The sequence below is a fragment of the Synchiropus splendidus genome, chromosome 10 (assembly GCF_027744825.2).
Source record: "Synchiropus splendidus isolate RoL2022-P1 chromosome 10, RoL_Sspl_1.0, whole genome shotgun sequence".
Taxonomy (NCBI): Eukaryota; Metazoa; Chordata; class Actinopteri; order Syngnathiformes; family Callionymidae; genus Synchiropus; species Synchiropus splendidus.
The window spans coordinates 17,676,168-17,697,295 of record NC_071343.1 but is presented as its reverse complement, the minus strand read 5'-3'; the positions used below and the strand labels follow the sequence as shown (position 1 = coordinate 17,697,295).

The following is a 21,128-nucleotide window of genomic DNA, read 5'->3' as shown; positions in this document are numbered from 1 at the left end:
TGCTTTACACAAGCAGAAAGCAGAGATCTGCAACTTGAAACTGAGTCACATCCTGGGCGTGTCTATGTGAAAGAGTAAATAAAGGAAATAAACTTTGAAAACCGCCCCTTGGTCAAGGAGACGAGGATGGCAGTAGTTTGGTAGAAGGAACCTAACAGAGACCTGGAGAGTGAATTTGACTGACTCAGATTCTGAGGAAGACTACTGACACTCTGATGAAGACCGAGCATGCGCGTGACATGCAGATGCAGCACTGCACAGTCGCCACATGTTGAGTCTGCTAGCACACATGGTCCACAAGCTCCGATACTGGTGCAAGCCATCATCATTGTAGCTTGAGAGATAAGGAAGAGTATCTGCTGTGGATCAGATAAACAACTGTAAAAGTTAAGAAATTCACTATGGCCACCGCCTGGTGACTTCATCAAAATTACATGAGACTATTCTTCTTGTCTGCAGTTTGCCTTCTCCAACAGTTTCACACCAGAAACAAATAAATGAAAGAGTGAAATAGTTAACCCCAACATCGAAAAACATCCCCTTCAAATAAGCCGTGAGTGGCATTGTCAACTTTGTCACGATTATAATTTCATACAGGAATATGAATTTGTGATACCTTTTATCACAAATAATGTGACAGGTGTATACAGTTATTTGTTAGGTTACAACACTAAAATAAAGTGGGGCTAGAAATACAAGTCAAAATCGATGAAGAGAGCTCACTATTTAGCAACAGTGACGTTATCCAGCACATGTTGAATTCTCAAAGTAGCATCTTTGGACCCTCAGGTCTCAAAGATGGAGGTTGGGGGGCCAGTGTTTTTGGAAATAATTCACCACGTTCTGACATATGATCCACCTTGTCAGTAAAACAAAGACTGGCTTCATAGTTTCAGGCTCTGTGATACACCGACTACTTCTGCGGCCATGGGTAAATATGTCAGCCCATCAAGATCTGTCAAGACTGCATTTGAAAAGAGTCTGAAACTGTGAAGTGGGAGACAGGCAGAACTTTCTAATTTAGTGCTGTACAAATGGGAGTGATGGATTCATTCATTGGTGTGTGAGACGGCGTTGACAACACCAACTGCCTTGGCTTAATTAACACTCTGACACTGCTCACTTTACTGACAGTTATGTTAACAAGATGCAGTTCTACTGCTAATATTATTGTCTTAAAGCTTGTTCTGAGAAGAGGCGGACCTGGACTCTTGGTGAAAAAATTTAAATAGCAATAACACTTCAATTATTGAACACACATGGCTGGGTTTTCATTGAAGTCAGGATCATAAAGAGGTCCTTGTAACAGTCACAAAACGCTTACAAGACTTCCGCACTCTCAAAAGAAATGATATTCAATCGCAGGATTCGTGTTAACTATTCATTTAGGCCAAAAACAACAGGCTTCCAACTCAATTGACAGTTGTTTTACGGTGAAATGATCACCCATATTCAAAATATATAGCGTGATCTGATGTGGCGAAGCTCGGTAGCACAGGTAAGTAAATGTCACCAGAGGTTGCCGTTCTCTCCTCCTGGTGAGGAAATAACCCGCCCTGAAGTTTGATTTTATGCAGTGCAGAATTGTGTCAGAGGGGCCAGCGTGTGCTGAGGTCACAGTCTTATCAGCGCCTGCAGGGCAGCATAGAGCAATCACTGCTCTCCAGCTCTCAATGTGATTCCTTTCCATCAACCTCAGGGAGATTGTCCCATTGAAATTCCATTACAGCTTTCCATCTTGGCAGCTGGTCTCTCTCCACCTCCCCACTTTAATGTCGGTAAAGGACTTTTAATGCAGCCATCAGACGTTAAAGGCAGGGGTTAGCTCAGATGAGATGTAGCTTACGGCTCATTGGGTCACCGTCTGATTTGTGGGCCGGCGTCACTCGGCAAATGAATCCATTACATTTGGTCTAATGATTGTTTTCGTGTTCTCCCCGGTCCAATTTGGGACCAGAATCCCTTAAATCTGACTATTCAAACATCATCACAGATCAGCTGAGGGTTTAAGAAAATGTGATGCTTCGCTGCTGATGGAAAAGCCCGAAACCACTTTCAAGATGCAATCGCTTTGGCTTAGGAGTTTGCCGGCATCGGACAAACAACAAATTTGGACTTGGCATCGCTTCTTGAACTGTTAATGGCCCTCGGGTGATGATTAATCGGGGGGTAGCGAGACAAAATGAGTTTCTTTTACTACCAACTGATAGCTTTTATCGTCATCTTAATCTGAACTTTCACCAGCAATCGTTTGCAGCGGCAATATATTACTTTCCTCAGGGTGTTATGTGATGCCACTCAGTGTAGACTTGCAAAGTCGATGCTTTCGATAAGACTTTTCTTTGCTCTTACTGGCAAAACAGTCCAAGCTGAAGAAGCTCTACTCTGCCTTCAAAACTTCCTCCCGACTGAAGGGGTCATGGGACAATCTCACAAATAAGAAAAAAAGATCTGAAAACATCCTTTCATTTAAGTCTTCCTTCCATGAGTCCTGGATCAGCACCTGGGCTCTACATACAAATAACATGATGGATAGGATTCCACTTCAATTGCTGCTCTGACATTTGAAAAAATTAAACCGCTACCTGCTTCTAAGTGGGGTTAAAATCCGTTATCAAACTCTATCAACCAAGGTTTGGCCAGAAGTGACATGTTTGGTTTATTTCAACAGGCAACTGTGTCTTTATGTGGCTAAGCCAGACAGATTCAAGGTCAATTTTGGAAGTGTCTTGGTGCAATGTGAGATCAACAGACAGATTGGTGCATTGTCCTCACTTATGAGAACTGAGCCAAAACAGAAACTTTGGGTGGTGACCAAGATTCAATCAAATTTTAAGTTAACACACAGAGTTTCTGAACTACATTTTAGATACTGTTGGATATAGAGCTCATCATTCCAACACAGACTCACATCCAAGGTGCCAATGTTGGCTATTTTTGCATCCAAATGTGACATGGAATCAGGCGTCTGCGTTACATGTTGACGCATCGGTTGAACAACTGACGCATGTTTGGAGGAGCTGGAGGCGAGCCACAGAGAAGAAAGGTTGAGGACAGGGTTAAGCCATGGGGCGGCACTTCTATTCCTCTGGATATTCAATGTCTTGGTATGTAAAGCCGATCCACAATCCCTCGGTTGAACGTCACCTGGGTGGGGAAACGTTTGACTCCACTGAAAGACCTACGCATCAATGCGAAAGGTTGACCTCTAGTGATGGATAGGTGAGGTTTCATGACACAGTGTTTTATGAAACAGTGTCCTGATTCTCAGAGGCCGCTAGATGGCGCTGTCTGCTGTAAAACCTTTGGACTTGAACAACTAATTCAATGAAACCTCACAATATTTCAAATCCAAGAGCGCCATCAGGCGGTCTCTGAAAACTGGGGCACTGTTTCATCTACCTCCATATGTAACGCCTTAGAAGTGACTATGTGCTGTTCATTCGGGACAGCATGCCTCCCTGTGGAAAGATGTACCAGGTATGTCCAACTGGATGGAGACCCCGGGCATGCATCCAGTAAACACTGTCACTCAGTTGGCCTGGAACGCCTCTGTATTTCTCCAAAAGAGCTGCAGGAAGTTTCTGGGAAGAATAAATTCTGGACCTTTTTGCTCCAACTGTAGCCCTGTGCTACCCAACCTTGGGCCAGTGGTGAAAGATGGATAGATGAATGACTTCCTTCTGCCAACCACCATTGAAACAACTTCTCTCAACAATCATGAAAAGCAAGAAGGTAAATCTTTTTTCAGATAACTTTTTATTTAACTGATATCAATATATAATTCAATCTAAATGGTAAATCTAATGGTTCGCACTTGTTGTTTTGGATATCAGAAGTGGCAGGTTGCGTTTCCAGCTGCCGCTGCTTTGAGTTAAAAGGCAAACTCATGTGTGTCTTTGCAGACAAACTATTTATTCTATGTTCTGGTTTGTTGGTCTGAGAGTGCAGTGATCACACTCGTGTGCCCTAAAACAACACTCTGCTCTCCTGATGGTTAATTATTCAAAGGGCCTTTTCACAGCTCACAACGGTAGCTGCAGCCATGTTCACGCTTTACTTGACTTCCTGTGGCAAAAATAAAAGGAAAAGAGTTCCATTGTCATCAGACCACAGACGCAGCACAGTATAAGCAATTGTTATCTAGATGCTTGTGTTATTTCTGGAAAAATGTGGCCGGCGCTGTGGTGCACATTTGGTGACGTCAGAACACGACTTGGACGTCCATCTCACTCAGGCTGCTATATTGTCAACCCTTTCATTCAGTCAGTCGTGTTTCAATAATCCACACAGGAGGAAGTAAAAGGCTGCGTGGATGCAGACTCGCTGTGCTTCATCTGAAGAGAGGTAGCCATGGAGAAGTGACTTCTAACATCAACAAAATTACAGGTTCTATTTTTATTGACGCATTTCACTCTGATCATTTATTTAGTCAATTTTAAAACTCCATAGGTTCTGAATAAAGGATAAAGGCTTGTTGAGTTGGTGGCTCTGACAGAAAAATAATGGAAAAAAAAAGCCAGCAAAGTCTTCAAACGGCAGCGGAGGACTGTGCACTTTAATAGAGCGTTATTGCTTTCGAATGCGCTGTTTGCTGTTTCTAGTTTATTAATAATTCAAATTTCTCTTATTTGAAAAGGTAAAAGGTTTTATTTTGATAAAGTGCACCCGGGTTTTTAGCTCCTATATGTGGCCACATCCTTTCATCCGTCCATTTCATTCCATTTCTGCCTCTAGGGGAGTGAGGGGACAGAGCTACATGGGGTTGAGGGGCAGGCGAAGACTGCAAACGGGTTACATGCTCCAGGTTTATGATCAAAATCTAGCTGTAGCTGTGGCAGATATGGACAGTTGTGTGAGTGTTTTTTTTCTCCACAGGTTTTAAGTAAAGGGTGTGGCTAACCCTGGTGCCAGAGAAACACACCAGAAGTCAATTGCAAAACCACGAATCTCCTCTGTTTCTTCTGAATATTGCTTTCTTGACAGAGTTTGGGCTGCTCACTTGATTCTGGGCCGTGCCTTGCCGTCTCAGCCTTTTCGTGACCTTCAGTTGGGATGCCTGCCATCCTCCTCGGCTCTCTGGGATGACAGATTTGAATTTTATTTTTTTTTCTGGAATTGTATTTTTGTTTGTTTTGGACTGACCAAGTCTTCCATGTCAGCAGCCTTCTCTTATTATTTGCTCCAGGCTCTGTTTACAGTCACAGGTCATGTGAGAACTAATATTGACCAAAACAGGTGATATAGATGCCTTTTTTAGTCAACACTTTCTGCACCAATTCTTGTATGGATTTCAGAATAACTGCGTTCCTTCTTGTACACAAATACCCCTTTGCTATCGACGTTGTCTGCTGGCGTCAAGCAACATTTCCCCATTGAGGGAAGAATAATGGTCTATATATTTTAATGAAATGTAATGTATATTACTAATTTTGACAGCTGCTGACACACATTACTATTGCAAGACACTCAGAACTAGTGTTGAATTCGAGACCACCTATCCCAAGACTCAGTCAAGACCACGACCGGAGCAAGCCATGGCATGAAAATGACCAAGACTTATAGGCGATGAGGCCAGGTCAAGTCCAAAACATATGATGCATAATGTATGCCGTATTTGCCAAATGAACCAGCAGGAGACCACCGAACTCATATCCTGTGGAACATAGCCCATCTCCAACAAGCTCAGAAGTTTTCATTAAAAATATTTGACCGTTTACTACTTTACTACTCTGCTAATAAATGGAGACCACGAACACACAACAGTGGAAATTATTGAGGACAAAAATGCTGTATTCAGAGCAGGCTCAACCCTCATATTTAGCGCTCTTTTATCCTCCTCATCATTGACCTAAATAAAGTTACTTACGGTAATGGCCAGTAAGGTGGTATTCCTGGGTCCAGCGAGCGAAAACATAGACGAGACCGAGGCAAAGTTGATTCTGAAACAAAACCTGGCAAGTACAAATCTCGAATCCAGTCTAGATTCAGCTTAGTTTACTCTGCACTACATTGTTATGTTTGAAAAACACTTCAAAACCAATCCAAAACAAAAGCTACATAAGCACTTAACACTTTTTTTGTCCTAGGGTTTCCACATGTTTGCATTGCTTTCATTGTGTCTGAGTTTGTGTTATGTACCAAATCTGAGCTCCATGGTTCGCGAGTCCCCCAAAGTCAAGTTTTAATTGATACCACATGGTTTGTATAAACACCAATTACTTTGAGTTTGTGTTACATTCAAACGTAGCCGGATGCTTTTATTATGTTGCTGCTCTTCATCCTCACCCGCTCAAGCTGAATTTTGCTCTGGCGCCAAAAGAGAAACCTTGTGTGTCCACCGCAGAGGGCTATAGCTCTCTGCAGCTGAGACACATGTCACATAAACGGTGCAAACATACATTGAGTGGAATGGTCGCGTTTCAGCTCCAGTGCCATTACACACTCAGAGGGATCTAGTAGAGATGGAAGGTTTCTTTGTGGATTGAAGTGCCACTCGTAAACAGTCCAACCCCTCAGTAGTAGTTTTCAATTTGCTTGCAGGCATTCTCACCCCCAATGACGCAAGATATTGACATTGGATTGGATTTTGAAGTCCTCAGGGAGCCTTCAGTGCTGCATGTTGACACATTAGGCTTTGGATTGAAGCACATGTCCCACCATCCGCGGCATATCCTGACGCCATGGGCTGCTTTTGATCAATATATGATCTATATATATATATATATATATATATATATATATATATATATATATATATATATATATATATATATATATATATATATATATATACAAGTAATAGCGGACTTACGACCGACTCAGTTTCAAACAACTGGTTGTAAGTTGGATTGGACGTAAGTTAATTTATAGGTACTACTGTAGTGGTAGATCGCTGTGTGAGAGTGAGATGCCAGACATTGAAAAAAAAAAAAGCATCTGCTAGCCGTGGGCGTAAGTACGGTACTGACAGGTGGACGTAATTCGAGTAGGTTGTTTATATATATATATTCAGTCACAGTGACCTCTTGCTTCGCCCTCACCTGCCACCACACCCTTGATGCGCGTTCCCACCTCTCTGTTTTTACTCCATTGAAACACCTATGCGTCAACATGCGGAAAGCTGACTTTGGCGTCAACATAGGACTCACAAGTCCAAAGGCGTAAATATAACAGGCCATGGGAGTGAGGAGGGGCAGGTTCTTTTATGCTTGCCTGACTTGTGTACATCGTTTCTGCTGAATCGATGGCAGGAAATCTGTGTTTTCATGTGGACGAGGCATAAATACACATCTCAACACTCTCCACAGTCTACTCACATAGTTCCATCGAAGAAAGCCCATTCCTTCTATTTCTGGTTTATCCTCCTTGATAATCTCAGACTATAGTAAGGAGCTTAAAAGATGAAGAGAACTCTAATGACGGATTATTGTTATTTATCACCCGGTTAAGTCTGTTAATCATGACAAAAATCAAATATTAAAGCAATTAATTGCCGCAGCCTCTGAGAGCGTTCTATTTAAGTGTGACATCAGATATTTCATGCTTCAGTTGTGTTCCCATGACAACCGTATTTACACACAAGTGGTCCAGTAAGAGCGTCACTTATCTTTTTTTTTTTTTTTTTTTCTGGAGTTTGAGCATCGCGGTGAAGATGCCAGTGTCCATGCCTTTTATGGATGAGCCTAATAGTGGTGATGTCCCATCTGTCATGCTCAATCTGACGCCCCCCCGAGCAAAGAGAATGTGACACATTCCATTGGAGACAATAACATGGCAAAAATGGTCAATTTGTCCGAGAGCTGTTTGATGAAGCCTGTTTCCAGAACTGTTTCAGACTAACACGGCGATCCATCAGACCAACAGAGCTATTGTCTGCACATCATTCTTCTTGCAAAGAAACCACGGAAAAGTGGAAAAAGTTCAAACGTCTTCGGCGAGGGGAACTTCTGCAGGCTGCAGAGATAAGTTAAGAGTGCTCCGAAAAGCCACTAACACACATTCAAGATCAGCATTTTTTTTAACTAGCTGTCTGCCGCTCCGTCCTAATTGGAAATAATTGAGAGTGCACAGTGGTAGAAGAAAAACTGCATGTGGACACAAGCTCATTACAGTGTTTGCTAAAATGTTTTCTGTGAAGATAAATCGTACCATTAAGGGCTACACTTTTCCCATGTTTGTGCTGAACTCTGCCAGACGTAAGCAGTGGCAGCCCCTGCTCAGCCCTTAGGAACAGGGAACTTTCAGGCTCTTGTACTGTATAACACGAAAAAAACATTACATTTATAGTCGAATGATGTGGTCTGTGTCACGATACCTTTGTGCAGAACAGTTGCATACACATGAAACATTTACATTTCAAGGATGACAAGATCAAACACTGACATACTGTCGATATTGTCATCTGCAGATTCTGGCTGCTGCAACATCATGAGTGCGGTTTCTAGTGACCGAAAAAGCAGCTCAGGTTTCCTCCCACTCATCTCTCTATCCCACCCGACATCTCATCCCCACTCTTGACCTCACAGATTCGGTGAATTAGGGCACACTTGAGGCGACCCAGAGAAGGAGGCGCAAATAGTGTATGCTTGATTCTTGTCTGAATTATGAAGGAAAAAAGAAACAGGTGGTTGTTTACAAATGAATGTGTGAGATAAACGCATACACTTGCAAATCCCATACAAAACACTGCCAGGATTTCGACCCCTATAATCCAAAGAGTACGACAATGACACAGTTCAGGTTTGAATTTCTAGCAGGAGGCTTGCACTCAAAAACATGCAGGGAAGAATGAGGCCCTAAGTGTGACTGTTTCACACTGATCCAGTGGCACCATCCAGGTACGTTTGTCAGGTGTGTCTGCAGCTGCTCCACATGCCTGTTTCTCATTCCCTCATTATCCCTCCAGCATTAAGACTGATGGCACAGGGCTGCTCTCCATTTCAGTTTACGCTGTGCGACTGTGCAGCTCTCACAGTCCCGAACCGCATCACACCTCCAGCTGTGAAATGAACAGTCGAGAGAATACCGCCATTATGGACTCACCGCGCTGTGCATCTGCCGCTTGCGTCTCTTCGCCAGGTCTATAATATTGATTCCGTTGTAGAAGAGGTTCTCCATGCAGCCGTGGAAGTTTTTGCCAAGGAATGTGCCGGGTTTACCAGGCAGAGGGATTCCACCGAAGCTCAGCTGTGAAGTACAAATAAAACAAAATGAACGTATTACAGTGGACCACATCGACTGGCTTCAAATACAACAGGATTCCAGTCACTTTCAAACTTTAATAACAGTTGTAAACTCTTAGGGACAGACCATTCTGAGGCATCGAACTAGCATGAATGGTGCATTTCAGCCCTGGTTGTAACTTCATCCAGACGGAAATCACCCAAACCGAAAACACCCTTGTGAAAGACATCTGGAGGGCTCTCTTTAATTACTTATCGATCGGTTAATTACCCATCCCCTCCCGCCGTGATTTGCTAATATCGCTCCGTTCCAAAGAGACGCTGTACTTGAAACACAAAACCGCCATCCAGAGAGCTTATAAAAAAAACAGAGACAAGACAGCAGGAGGAAAAGTAAAAGCTGCAGCTCGAAGTTTGTCTGTTAACACTGAAACTGAGTCGACAAGAGGCTCTGAATCTCTTAAGCACACACACTGATATGTATTAGAGACAAAGATGACTGAAATGTAATCCTTTTTTTACTTTACCTTTTTTGAATTTACTTTTCACTGGCACACAAATGTGCATCAAGTTATGTAAGATCCAAAAATGTAAATTTAATGAGGGCTCTGCCGCGTGTGTGTTTGCAGATGTGAACCGCTCTCTTTGTTTTTCTGCTCCATCTGACGCACACACACCTGCACACACCCAAATAGGAACAGATAATGTGCACAGCGCAGCAGAAGTCATTTTTGGAAGGCTAATTTTATGAATCAGATCACTCGAGTTACTCCACTAATCGTTTCAGTCTCAAGCCAAATGAATGATACCATTGGTCCTGCCCCATAGAGTCACAAAAAAAGGAGTGAGAGGAAGATGTTTCTGATTTATAATCGCTGTACAAGCTTCTTGTTTCGTTTGGAACAAATCGTCCACGATGCTTACACGCAATGAACTCATGAAGGTGTCCTTGAATCGAGACAATTCAGATCAGTCAAAACAACACGCACGTGCCTCATAACGCTTGCACCAAGTGTTAGCCAACAAAACAAGTGGCCACTGCTCAAAATAAGAAGCGATGTCATGCAAAGATGCAGAACTATAACCAACAAGTGAGTGTCAAGTCATGTGACAAACACAATGGCTTAAATTTCTCTATGATCAAATCTCGCATACCACTTTAATAGCTTTGTGTCAAATAACAAATTTTAATGTCTCCTTTGTCAAAGTTGTATCAAGTTGAATATTACAAAGCACGCTCACAGCGCTCTGTATATCATCGAGTCCTCAGAGCGTCTCAACATTCTGTACGTCCCCTGACAAACAATGAAGATGCTTACACTGCTGTCCGTGTCACAGCCAAGATAAAAGTGGCGTAGGCGGGTGATGAGTGGGAAGTGTTTGTATGTGTGCTGCTCAATGCATTTTCAGTATGTTTAATGAAGTGCAAAATCCATTTCATAATCCGCAGTCCAAACAATCCAATAAATCAAACACCTCTCGGCACTGAATCAATACCTGAAGTCCACAAACCAAGGTCTCTGTTCGGAATTGAAAAGAATCTCAAGTTTCATCAATGGAATCTACAGTTCCAATTCACATTCACTGAACTTTGGCAGAGGAGCAGTTTTGTTGAGCCACCTGCTAACTGGGTGTCGTTAGCCCCACTGTCATGCACAGCAGTTCAAACACCACGAGGAGAAACATTGTGTGACATTCTATTCTATCCATTGAAATTCTACAGTTATGCCCAAACCTAACATCAGAAAGGCGGACAGCACCAAGGTTAAACTACATTCTTGCCGAAACAAGCATGTCATTATGGGACAAGGGTTGATGTTTTCAATATATTTCACAAAAACCAAATTACTACCCATAACTGAGTAAAAGATGGAAAGCTAGTGATGGGTGGGTGCGGTATCATGACACACGGTCCTGGTTTTCAGAGGCCACCAGATGGCACAGTGTGCTGTAAAATGTTTGCAGTTGAACAACTAGTTCAATGTAGCCTCACATGGTTTCAAGAGCGCCATCTAGTAGCCTGTGAAAATTATGACACTGGTTCACCAACCCTGCTGCGCTCCTTTACTGTATCTATGAATCTCAATGGTTGTCTCCCTCTTTTTCTTTTGTTTTACTTTGTCATAGTACTTCCTATGCTAGTATTCTTCCAGTTTGCTGCCTCTACTCTTTATGTGTCCAAACCACCTCAAATAATAAATTTAGGTTGTTATTATGAATAATAATTTTGAATTAACTACATATTTTTAACTGCCAAGAAGCTGTAGCTGAGTAGTTTATTTTTCATCATTAGTTTTTTTTTGTTATGGTGTTTTCATGTTGTCACAGAAGCCCCGCCCCTCATACTGCTCCGCCCCTAACTATTTCTGCCCCAGAATATACTCAGTGAGACTTAACTATTTCTTTTTTAAGTAAAAGCAAAATCTATTGAAATGTTCAGGTATATGACATTTAGTCACTTGCTTTATGTGTTGCGCTGTAATGTCTTGCTGATGAGACTTCATGAAACAGATTTAACTTCAGCGCTCTCGGTATAAAAATGACGTGAGGTTTCAAGGAAATATTTGTGTGAAACCAAAGATTTTAGAGAAAACAGTGCCCTCTGAAATGAGGACACTGTTTCATGAAAGTACAGCTGGTCAACACTAACTCATTGTACATGGACTTTGACATCCTACATAGACAGTGACCCTTCTCTGTTGCATGTTGGGACATGGGTGTTTCAACGCAATGTTTACCCCCCACATAACGTTCATCACAACACCAATCTAGAGGTCACTTTGGTATATATTTGGCTTTCCACCATACTCATGTTGCCCCAGAAGGCAATGTGACTAAGGTGCATGATCAATTCATTACAATTTATTACATTTATTGTGGAAACATTCTTAGTAGAAAGCTCAATAGGTCAAGATGCAACGCGGAAGACTGCCTTCTGCATCACTCTGCAACACTGAAGTCCAATAGAAAATAGGTAGAAGGAGCTATTCACACCTCTCACAACAAAGGAGGCAGGGCAAGAAGAGTGGAAAGTACTCTGAAGGGAAGACAGTGAAAAACCTCCCATTTCCAACGTACATAAGTTAAGATTCATAGAGTGGTTTCTTAGAAGAAACTTACCATGGTGCTACCACCGGGATTTAATGATTACGCCCCCCTGAAATGAGCAGAATATGGGACCCATAAGGTTAAAATTGTTTTCATACTAATGGTGCCAACTGACTCAGACTGACACCTCAGACAAAATGTGGGAGTGCAACAACTTCCTTAATTGAATTTGCATCAGAAACTGAAACACGTTATTCAGAGCAATAACTATCTGTATGTTCCAAGCAGGAGCCAAACAAAGACTTCCAATAGATAAACTGAAATGAAATGATCGTTTGTGCCGCAGCTTGGGCGGTGTTGCTCTCTGTATTAAAAATAGCTCTGTTTAGTTCAAGAGTCTCAATTAGCCATGGCTGTGTGGCGGCGAGCCAGCGTGAAACCCAGACCTTCAAACCAAAGAAGCTTAATGAATTTCATTAAATGTATTATTTTTCGCCGACGCCGTCCCCCACCAGCACTTGTCAAAGTGTTCCGAGAAAACAGCCAATTAAGGGAAGTTCCTCATGCCGAATCCCTCAGGGATGGAACCCTTCCATTGCAACACGCCTCTTCTTCCAAACTGAAAAGCATAAACGCTGGGTGTAAGCAAGACGGCCTGGACCAACTGAACTGGGACCCTCATCAAATGCCATCCGGACCAACTGAAGCTCCCGCTGCCTCCCACTCCTAAAACTTACTGATGCACTTGTGAGTAATCCTATTCAAATTCTTGCTGCTTGTGTTGGGGAGGGAGGCCCTCAGGGACCAGTGGAGAATATATTTCCACAGATCAGTCGCATGCAAATACAATCTACCAGCTAATATTGGGGCAAAATTCAGAGGCATTCATTTGTATTTCTGCAACAATTTTCCAAAAGGTCCAACTGTATTCTCATATGGGAAATACCTGTCACCTTTCTGTGCAGTTACATGTGGAGTGCTCTTTACCTTGTCAGCGGGGGAGGATTTATCTTAGCAACGGTGGGTCTTTCCACTCTGGAGGAAAAGGTACTCACCAACGCGCGGTGTGTATGTGCTTTATAATTAGGTCCGTTGATCCTAGTCAGCCAATAGCAAGGCAGCATTCGCAAGGCCATGACCTTCTGGGCTCAAATTGAAGATCAGAAATTGAAACAAATAGGATTCAAGTCATATTGATGAATAGCATAGCTGTGTTCCGAGACAATGTTCAGACACTACTTTGAGGGTGGTTATCAGGTGGCTTCCCCCCTGATGGTCACTTGGTTTCACCGCATTGTTTTTGGTTTGTTTTCTTTTTTTCTGTGCCAATTATAAAAGGTTGGAGTCTTGCTCTGCCAGCACCGATCAGCGTTAGCTTTGTGCTTGCAGCCCTTCAGAAACCCAGACTTGTGTGGACCTGGTAGGCTGACATTTTGATCTTTCGCTGGCCAGGAGTTGGACATGATTCTCTTGGATCTGACTGAAGTTTTCATTCTGGGCTCCGGCTAATAAGCAATTCTAATAGTGGTGCACACATAGCAACCCTGGAGGATCTGGCTTCAGTCACCATGCTAGGTTATCACTTTAAAAGAACTACAGAACAGATATGGATTCAAGAAGAAGAAAAACAACATGGTACGGACCAAATCTCCTAGGTACCACCACATGCTGATCCAAGTAAAAGCAGGGCAACATTATTGGGACTCTGAGGGAGTGAATGTGATGACATCCGCCGCTGGTTGTCCATTTCAAACTTTGCAGATATTGAGCAGCACCAGGGGTAAAACTTGTTTTATGAACATGTCCACTGCATGGGATTAGTTCACTCCAGGGATACGCAGTATGTACGGTACGTGTGAGTTGAGATGCGCGGGCGAGGCTTCATGAAACAGTGTCTTCATCCGCAGAACCCACTAGATGGCACTGTAGTGTAAAATCTTCTGCTTCAATAGAAAATACTGAAACCTCATATCAATTTTAAACCACCTACTGACCTCTTAAAATGGGGACATGTTTCCTCACCAGCCCATCACTACGTCAGAGTCAGTTAGAGGTCAATGTACGAGTAAATTAAGTTTTCACACGGAGCGGTTTCATCGCCTTTTTGTTTCTCAATCCATCGAGTCAAAGGTCTACCATTAAAAAAAAAAAAAAAAGCTCATTTTAAAACATGATCTGGAGCCACAGATAGCAGCAGGAGTGTGCAAGCCCTTCACCAAAAGTACTCATCCAAAAGATTGTTTTCTATGGACTATGGTGAACTACCCTCATGCATCAGGACAAATGGCCTGAGTCGACATAATGCAAGCTCATTGCGGAGCGGAAGCTGTGTACGCTTTTACCATTTATTTAAAAGACTCTGCTGCTTTAATGCAGCGGGTGAATTCACCAGGGTGAAGCTCAGCCGGTGCTCACCGAGCTGTGCTGAGCCTTCTGAAATCCCCATGTGTTGGAATATGGACTGCATCGGCGTGGCACTGGCTCAGTCTATAAGGGTGTTGTTCAGGAAACCAGTGGTTTCTCGCGATCAATTCCACTCTGTGCTTGTGTGTTCACTGCAGTGAAAATGTGTCTCTCTGTCCAGGGATTTAAAAAGGAAATATATTTTTCATGAAGGAATACACGTAACCTCTATCTCTTTTTGTTATATCATCGAAGTTTATAAACCATGTGCCTGTCAAATCATCACCGAATCCTGAGCTATATGACAGGATCATCATTGATGCCAAAACCTTATAACTATTATAATAATAATGGCTGTTATAATAATAATTTCATCTTATGAATATGTGCCCCTGTCAAAATAAAATGTTAAATATCTAGCAGTTACATAATTGTGAGTAATTCATTGTGCTATAATATATATATATATATATATATATATATATATATATATATATATATATATATATATATATCAATTGGCCCGAAAAAGTCAATAAAAATGTCCAAAACTGCAATTTTGCAAAATTGCAGTTTTGGTTTTGGTTTTGAGTAAGAATGGACAGTGTCCTCAATTTCAGTGGCCATTAGTATATGGTACTATCTGCTCGAAAACTAATGAAAACCTTCAATGAAACCTTGCTCTGAAAATGGGGACAATGTTTCATGAAGCTTCACCTGCCCATCACTTTTTTCAAGGACGAGTTATAAGGACACATTTACCGCAGCACCCACGCTTGTTATTAGTTTAGGAGAATGTGATTTCTCTGTTATGTTGCTATCTCTAGCTCCCTTTTAGCGAAATTTACCTCATAGCTTGGTGTGTAGTAGTGATGGGTAGATGAGGTTTCATGACATAGTATTGAAGAAATGACAAGGTTTCATTTATAGCGGCCACCAGATGTCACTGTCTGCTGTAAAATGGTTGGACTTGAACACCAATTTCAACGAAACCTCACATCATTTAAAAACCAAGAGCGCCATCTAGTGGCCTCTGATCATGAAGGCAGTGTTTCAAACAGCACGCAAGGCTGTTTTATGATACCTCACCTACCCATCACTAGTCTGTAGCAATCATCATCACTATTTTCCATATACATATCCGTAGAAAGATCATATTTTCTGCTCCTAGCACTGATCCGTTGTTGTAGTGCGAATAGAACACAACTGACTGATTTGATTATTAAATAAAAAAAAGAAATAAATTGTATCAGTGAGCACATTGATTTCACGCCTGACAGGATTTATATTAAAGTGATAAGTTATTCTACAAGCTTTATTTGGTGTTTCAAGCCGTTGAAGCGAGTCATAAATGATAAACAAGGTCACAGAGCATCAGCTGTCCAGGTCAAGAAGAGCTAGAATTGGAATCATATCTCTACAATAACCAGTGTGATGAGACAGAGGAGCGGTGTGGAGTTGAATACCGTGGGAGCTCTGCAGTCTTTCATTCCTTTGTGAGTAGAAATAATGTGTCTCATCTACTTTCCCCTCATTTTTTCCCCATTTCGATGCCAGGTCAAGGTAGCTCAGGAGGAATACGTTCTCATCACAGTGTGTTCCTCCTTATGAGATCAATTAATCGACTTCATACCTCAAGATATATAATCGCATCTTCTCAAGGACTGACCTCATAATCCACTTCCAATGAATGCCCTTCCCCGTTGGTTTGGAAGTGCTGCGTGTGGGAGTCCACTGTGAGGTTAACGTGCCGGTTGAAGCGCTCCACATGGACCGAGTGCCAGTGCTGGTCGTCCAGCAGGCTACCCACGGTGACGGCTGCACGTGTCCTGCTGAAGCGCAGCCTGCTATCGTCTGCAGGAAAAACAGTGGGAACGGCGTGAGAGGCTGAACATCCTCCACAGGAAGCTCTGTTAAGTGTGTGAAGCAGCGCAGCAACCGGGCACCACTAAAACACTCCCCAAAGCATGAATTTCAATTATCACTCAATGTGTGCGCAACTGAAAATAGGGCACACATATGCATATAAATATAAATAAAGAGTGAAAGTTTGTGTCAGTTCAATTGTCCTGGATATTTTTTTTAAAGGCACTGATTTTTGCTTTATGCTTTTGAATGTACTTTTAATGTTTTATTTTGGAGAACTCGTACCTTCAAAATGTGTTCTGTTCAATTTTTTTTTTTTTTTTTTTGCCAGATTTCATCAATGGATTTTATTGGGTAACAATGACTGGTCAACCACATTCCCATTCTGCGGCACCTCTAGCTGGTTACTACTGTAATACATACATCTGATGCCAGAATAGAGATCGTGCCAAATGTCCTGGGTTGCTGTCAGAGTAATGTCCTATCTGGATGTGACAGTTCTAAACAAATCTTACCAGGCCTATTGGTCATTTTCTGAGCCGCAAATACTCCTGATCACTTATATTGAGTTTGGGAAACCATTTTTTTGTGAGTAAATGTATAAGCTGCGTGCTAGTCTCAAAGCACACACTAGTGATGCTGGTAGATGAAGTTTCATCAAACAGTGTTCTAGTTTCCAGAGGCCACCAGATGGTTCTGTCTGTGGTATAATGTTTGATTTCACATATTAATGACACCTCACATCCTTTTAAAGCTAAAGCGCCCAATACAAGTTCCAAGTACAAGTGGTTGTGATACAATTCACTCCTACTGCCATACTTTATTTATGTATTTATTTATTTTATTTTTCAATTTTAGACCTGTATTAATTCACCTTATACTTTACTCCCCCCCCCTTGTTTAGATGGAACATTGGTTACACTTTATATTAGGGAACGTTTATTACCATGAATAAACTACTTATTCATTTTGTCTATTAAAAAAAAAAAAAGCTTATATACGTTCCCCAATCTGAACTGCACACATGTCAATAAATAAAAGACAAAACATTGGTGTTCTGAAACAAGAATACATACATTTTGAAAAAAAAAACAGTTGTAATGTTTAGTCTGAATTATATAGCAACACTGTCTTCATTCCCAAATATTTTTTATGCGTAATTCCAATTCAAGTTGAAGGATTCCAGTTAAAAGCGACCATTGAAGTGAAACTATTCAAACGCTTGATTCAGTCCATACAACGCCGTCTAATGAGGCTGAGAAAAAGTACTGCAGCCAAATCCCTCCGGTGTGATCATCTACGCCTGGATGAAATCACAACAGCCTGTTTGAGAAACCCACGTGACTTTGATGTAAACACCCCTGTGAACAACAGACAGTGATAATTCAGATAAGCAGAGGTCACCTAAGTTGAGGTAGAAGTCCAGTTTCCCTCGATGCAGCTCCAGGCTGATGTAGTCTCCCCGCTGACCCTCTCCATGCAGTAAAACGCCATCGGCCTGATGGCTCTTGAACCGAAGTGAGATCACGTCTTTCACTGTTGACATGGATTTCTGGTTGAATCGATACAACAAGGCGCTTCGCCCATCAAAGTCTGCCACAAAGGATTCTGAAAGAGAAGCGCCAAATACCACATTTATCTCACATCAACTGTCCAGAATACACATCAGTATTTATTCACAGAGAAAATGCATTTGATAGCTTCTAATAAAAACAATGAAATGGGAGGCTTCTTAAAAATGTTGAATATGACTGGTGAAAATGAATAAGTAAATACATGTGTTGACATTAAATGTTTTCTGTTTTTGATTCATGTAGATAATTTAAAAAAAAACTTTTTTTCCACTTCAGTCAATAAAGAAATGATTCATCTCTTGAATGCATTTCAGCTTTTGGTTAAATTTGCTCACAAACATATGGGATTCTTACAATATGTTTTGTGGAATGAAACGTTATATTAAGTCACAATTGAGTAGTTACTGGGTTTCATTATTAAATTATGTCATTTGGTGTGATTTACTTTTACTTATATTAATAAAAATTGGGGCGTGACAATACCAGATTGTACCATTATCTAAACATGACCACGGGGGCATTGACACACAATTGTCATGCCTGTACAGAGAAAAGAAAGTTTTGTTTTTACTGCCAAAATGATGCAAAAAGGTTTTGAAATTGTTTTTGCTGTTGCTAAATGCATAAGGGCAATTATGAATGGTGTTATTTATATTGACATGCAGACTGAAATTGAAATAGAAATATTAAACTTGTCAAAAGAAGAACATATGTGGATGGAATTTATAACAATTTTCTCAATTCTCCAGCATAGTTTTTTTGAAAGAAATGAATCTGTTTGTATGGCAGTCATCTTATAAATGTTGATATCGATGAATGGAAAATATTTTGGTTTGATCCAGGAACCAACATACTATATATATATATATATATATATATATATATATATATATATATATATGTGTGTGGGTGATGGGTGATGGGTGATCAGTTATGAAGACAATATTTTTATTATATACAAAACTATTATTATTTTGAACTTTATCACTTTCTTTCCATAGATATTCTGCTCCCATAAAGAAGCTTTGTAGGAAACACATCATCTATTATTCAGTAAAATCGAGCATATGGACTAAAAGAGGAAGACACAGATTAGGAAAGTGAAATGTGCAGAGATTGTCTCAGCGTTTAATAATTTTAGATTTTAATGTTCTTGTTATAGGTCACAGAGAGCCGTAACAAAAGCATCTTCTTTTTGGCTGAGCTCTTTTTTTATTTTCCTGTCAGCACGGGAAGTCGGGATTGTAGTGGCTGCCTCAGCTGTGAAGACCGATCAGTGCACTCTTTCAAGATAAATGAAAAAGCTGAATAGCTATTCATCCGAATCACACAATGATTCAGAACTTGAGTTGAAGATGTTATTTAAATAGATCTTGAAATGTGCATAATGGCTTTCCGGGGGAGTCCTACTTACAGTTTAGAAGATCTAAAATGGTTTGATAGCTGTGTGACAGCTGCACAACTGTTTTTCGACAGCTCTGTTGACTATCATTAAATACAGTTTGTGCAGCAGAGCTGGGAGCCAAGCTGTTCGACAATAATCTTAATGAGAAGGGAAGAGTCGTGCACACTGTGATGTTTCCCGTTACAAATGTTCCGGCCTCCACTCACGGCACACCAAGCAGCTCCCACCCCATCCGACCATTATAATCCCTGCCCTCAAACCCCCACCCGCTCCTGATTTAAATACATGCGCTTCCTGGAAGTCCTGACGCGTATAGCTGAGCTCAGTTAATAGAAGGAGGCACTCTCAGTTTCACCTCCATATAATCCTGGCTTGGAGAGACTCTTCAGCACAGATTCCAGACTGTAAAGCAGCAGGCTGAGCTGAATAGCAATTTCCCCGTGTGCGTTTCAGGCGCACTGGCCACAGCACACACCTAAATCATGCCGGATCCACAATGTAGTTTGTGTAGTGTTTCAGATTTATATTCAAAGACACGGCGTTGAATGTGGAAATTGGTCAACTGAGAAACAAGCAGCCGTCGAGAGCGCCTTTATGTTTTGCTCACCCGACATCCCGCGGCTGTGGGGTGGTGGGGCGTCGTAAAATTGCTCACGGCGGGATATCCTATCTCTCACAGTGCATTAATTCACTGCCTCATCTAGTTAGTACTGCTTCACGACGCGAGGAAAAGGTTTGTCAATGAATCCTCTTTACATGCATTTTATTGAAGGCGCTGTTGCAGAATATAAATTATATTATCTGATTTGCATTTTCCTTTCGAAGCCACGGCCTCTTGTTTTAATATTGTCTGAGATCCAGATTCCAGATTTGACTCTTTTCATTTTTTGAAAATCAGTCAAAAAAAATAAAAAATAGATTGATTGAATTATCATGTTGAATCATCATTTTATTTCAGATGAATCTGTGCACTTAAGATTGAACAGGGTGGAAGTGCTCTGCACAAAACTATTAAAACTATAATTGTGAAGTGCACAGAACAACAACAGCAAAATTGTTTTAATATTGTTTAGTACATTATGGATATTTTGGTCATGATGTGACATTGTTGAATCACGAATTGGAGCACTTTTAAAAATGATAATTTTTAGTTATATTATTATTACTACGACAACTATTATTATTATTATTATTATTATTAATAATAATAATAATAATAATAATAATAATAATAATAATAATAATAATAATAATAATAATAATAATAATAATAATAATAATTTTAGTTTTGCTTCTCATTGCATTTTGGATGTGTCATGGATCATGCTAAAGTGTTGTGATCATTACCTGTGTTCACAAATAAACCCCCCAAAAACTGCAACCTGGCAGGTGGTTTTATCAACGTCCACTGGGGTTCCATCAGAGCAAATATTTTTAGCTTATTTTCAAAACAAACAAAATGCAACCTACTGTTGAAAGTATATAATGGTGTTTAAGTGAACAAAGCAGCTGTGTTTTCCAGCTCCACTCCTCATAATGGTGCTCCACCATCTACCCCTGTCGGTCCTTCAAAACACATCAGGTACGCATCTCATGGTCTCATATTACTACCCCACTTCTGACGCAATAAAAACTCCACACCAAAAA

The 21,128-nt window shown here is 41.0% G+C and overlaps 1 protein-coding gene across 3 annotated transcripts in view; it reads right to left on the bottom strand.

Moving 5' to 3' along the window:
* LOC128765587 (contactin-associated protein-like 5) overlaps positions 1–21,128 on the bottom strand; it is a 179,673-nt gene that overhangs the window by 92,506 nt on the left and 66,039 nt on the right. For all 3 annotated transcript variants that reach the window (XM_053876360.1, XM_053876358.1, XM_053876359.1), the window contains exons 5-7: positions 17,907–18,110; positions 16,306–16,490; positions 9,046–9,189 (exon numbers count right to left, since the gene is read on the bottom strand). In XM_053876360.1, the coding sequence (XP_053732335.1) occupies positions 9,046–9,189; positions 16,306–16,490; positions 17,907–18,110 (533 nt within the window). The remainder of the gene's footprint in view (positions 1–9,045; positions 9,190–16,305; positions 16,491–17,906; positions 18,111–21,128) is intronic.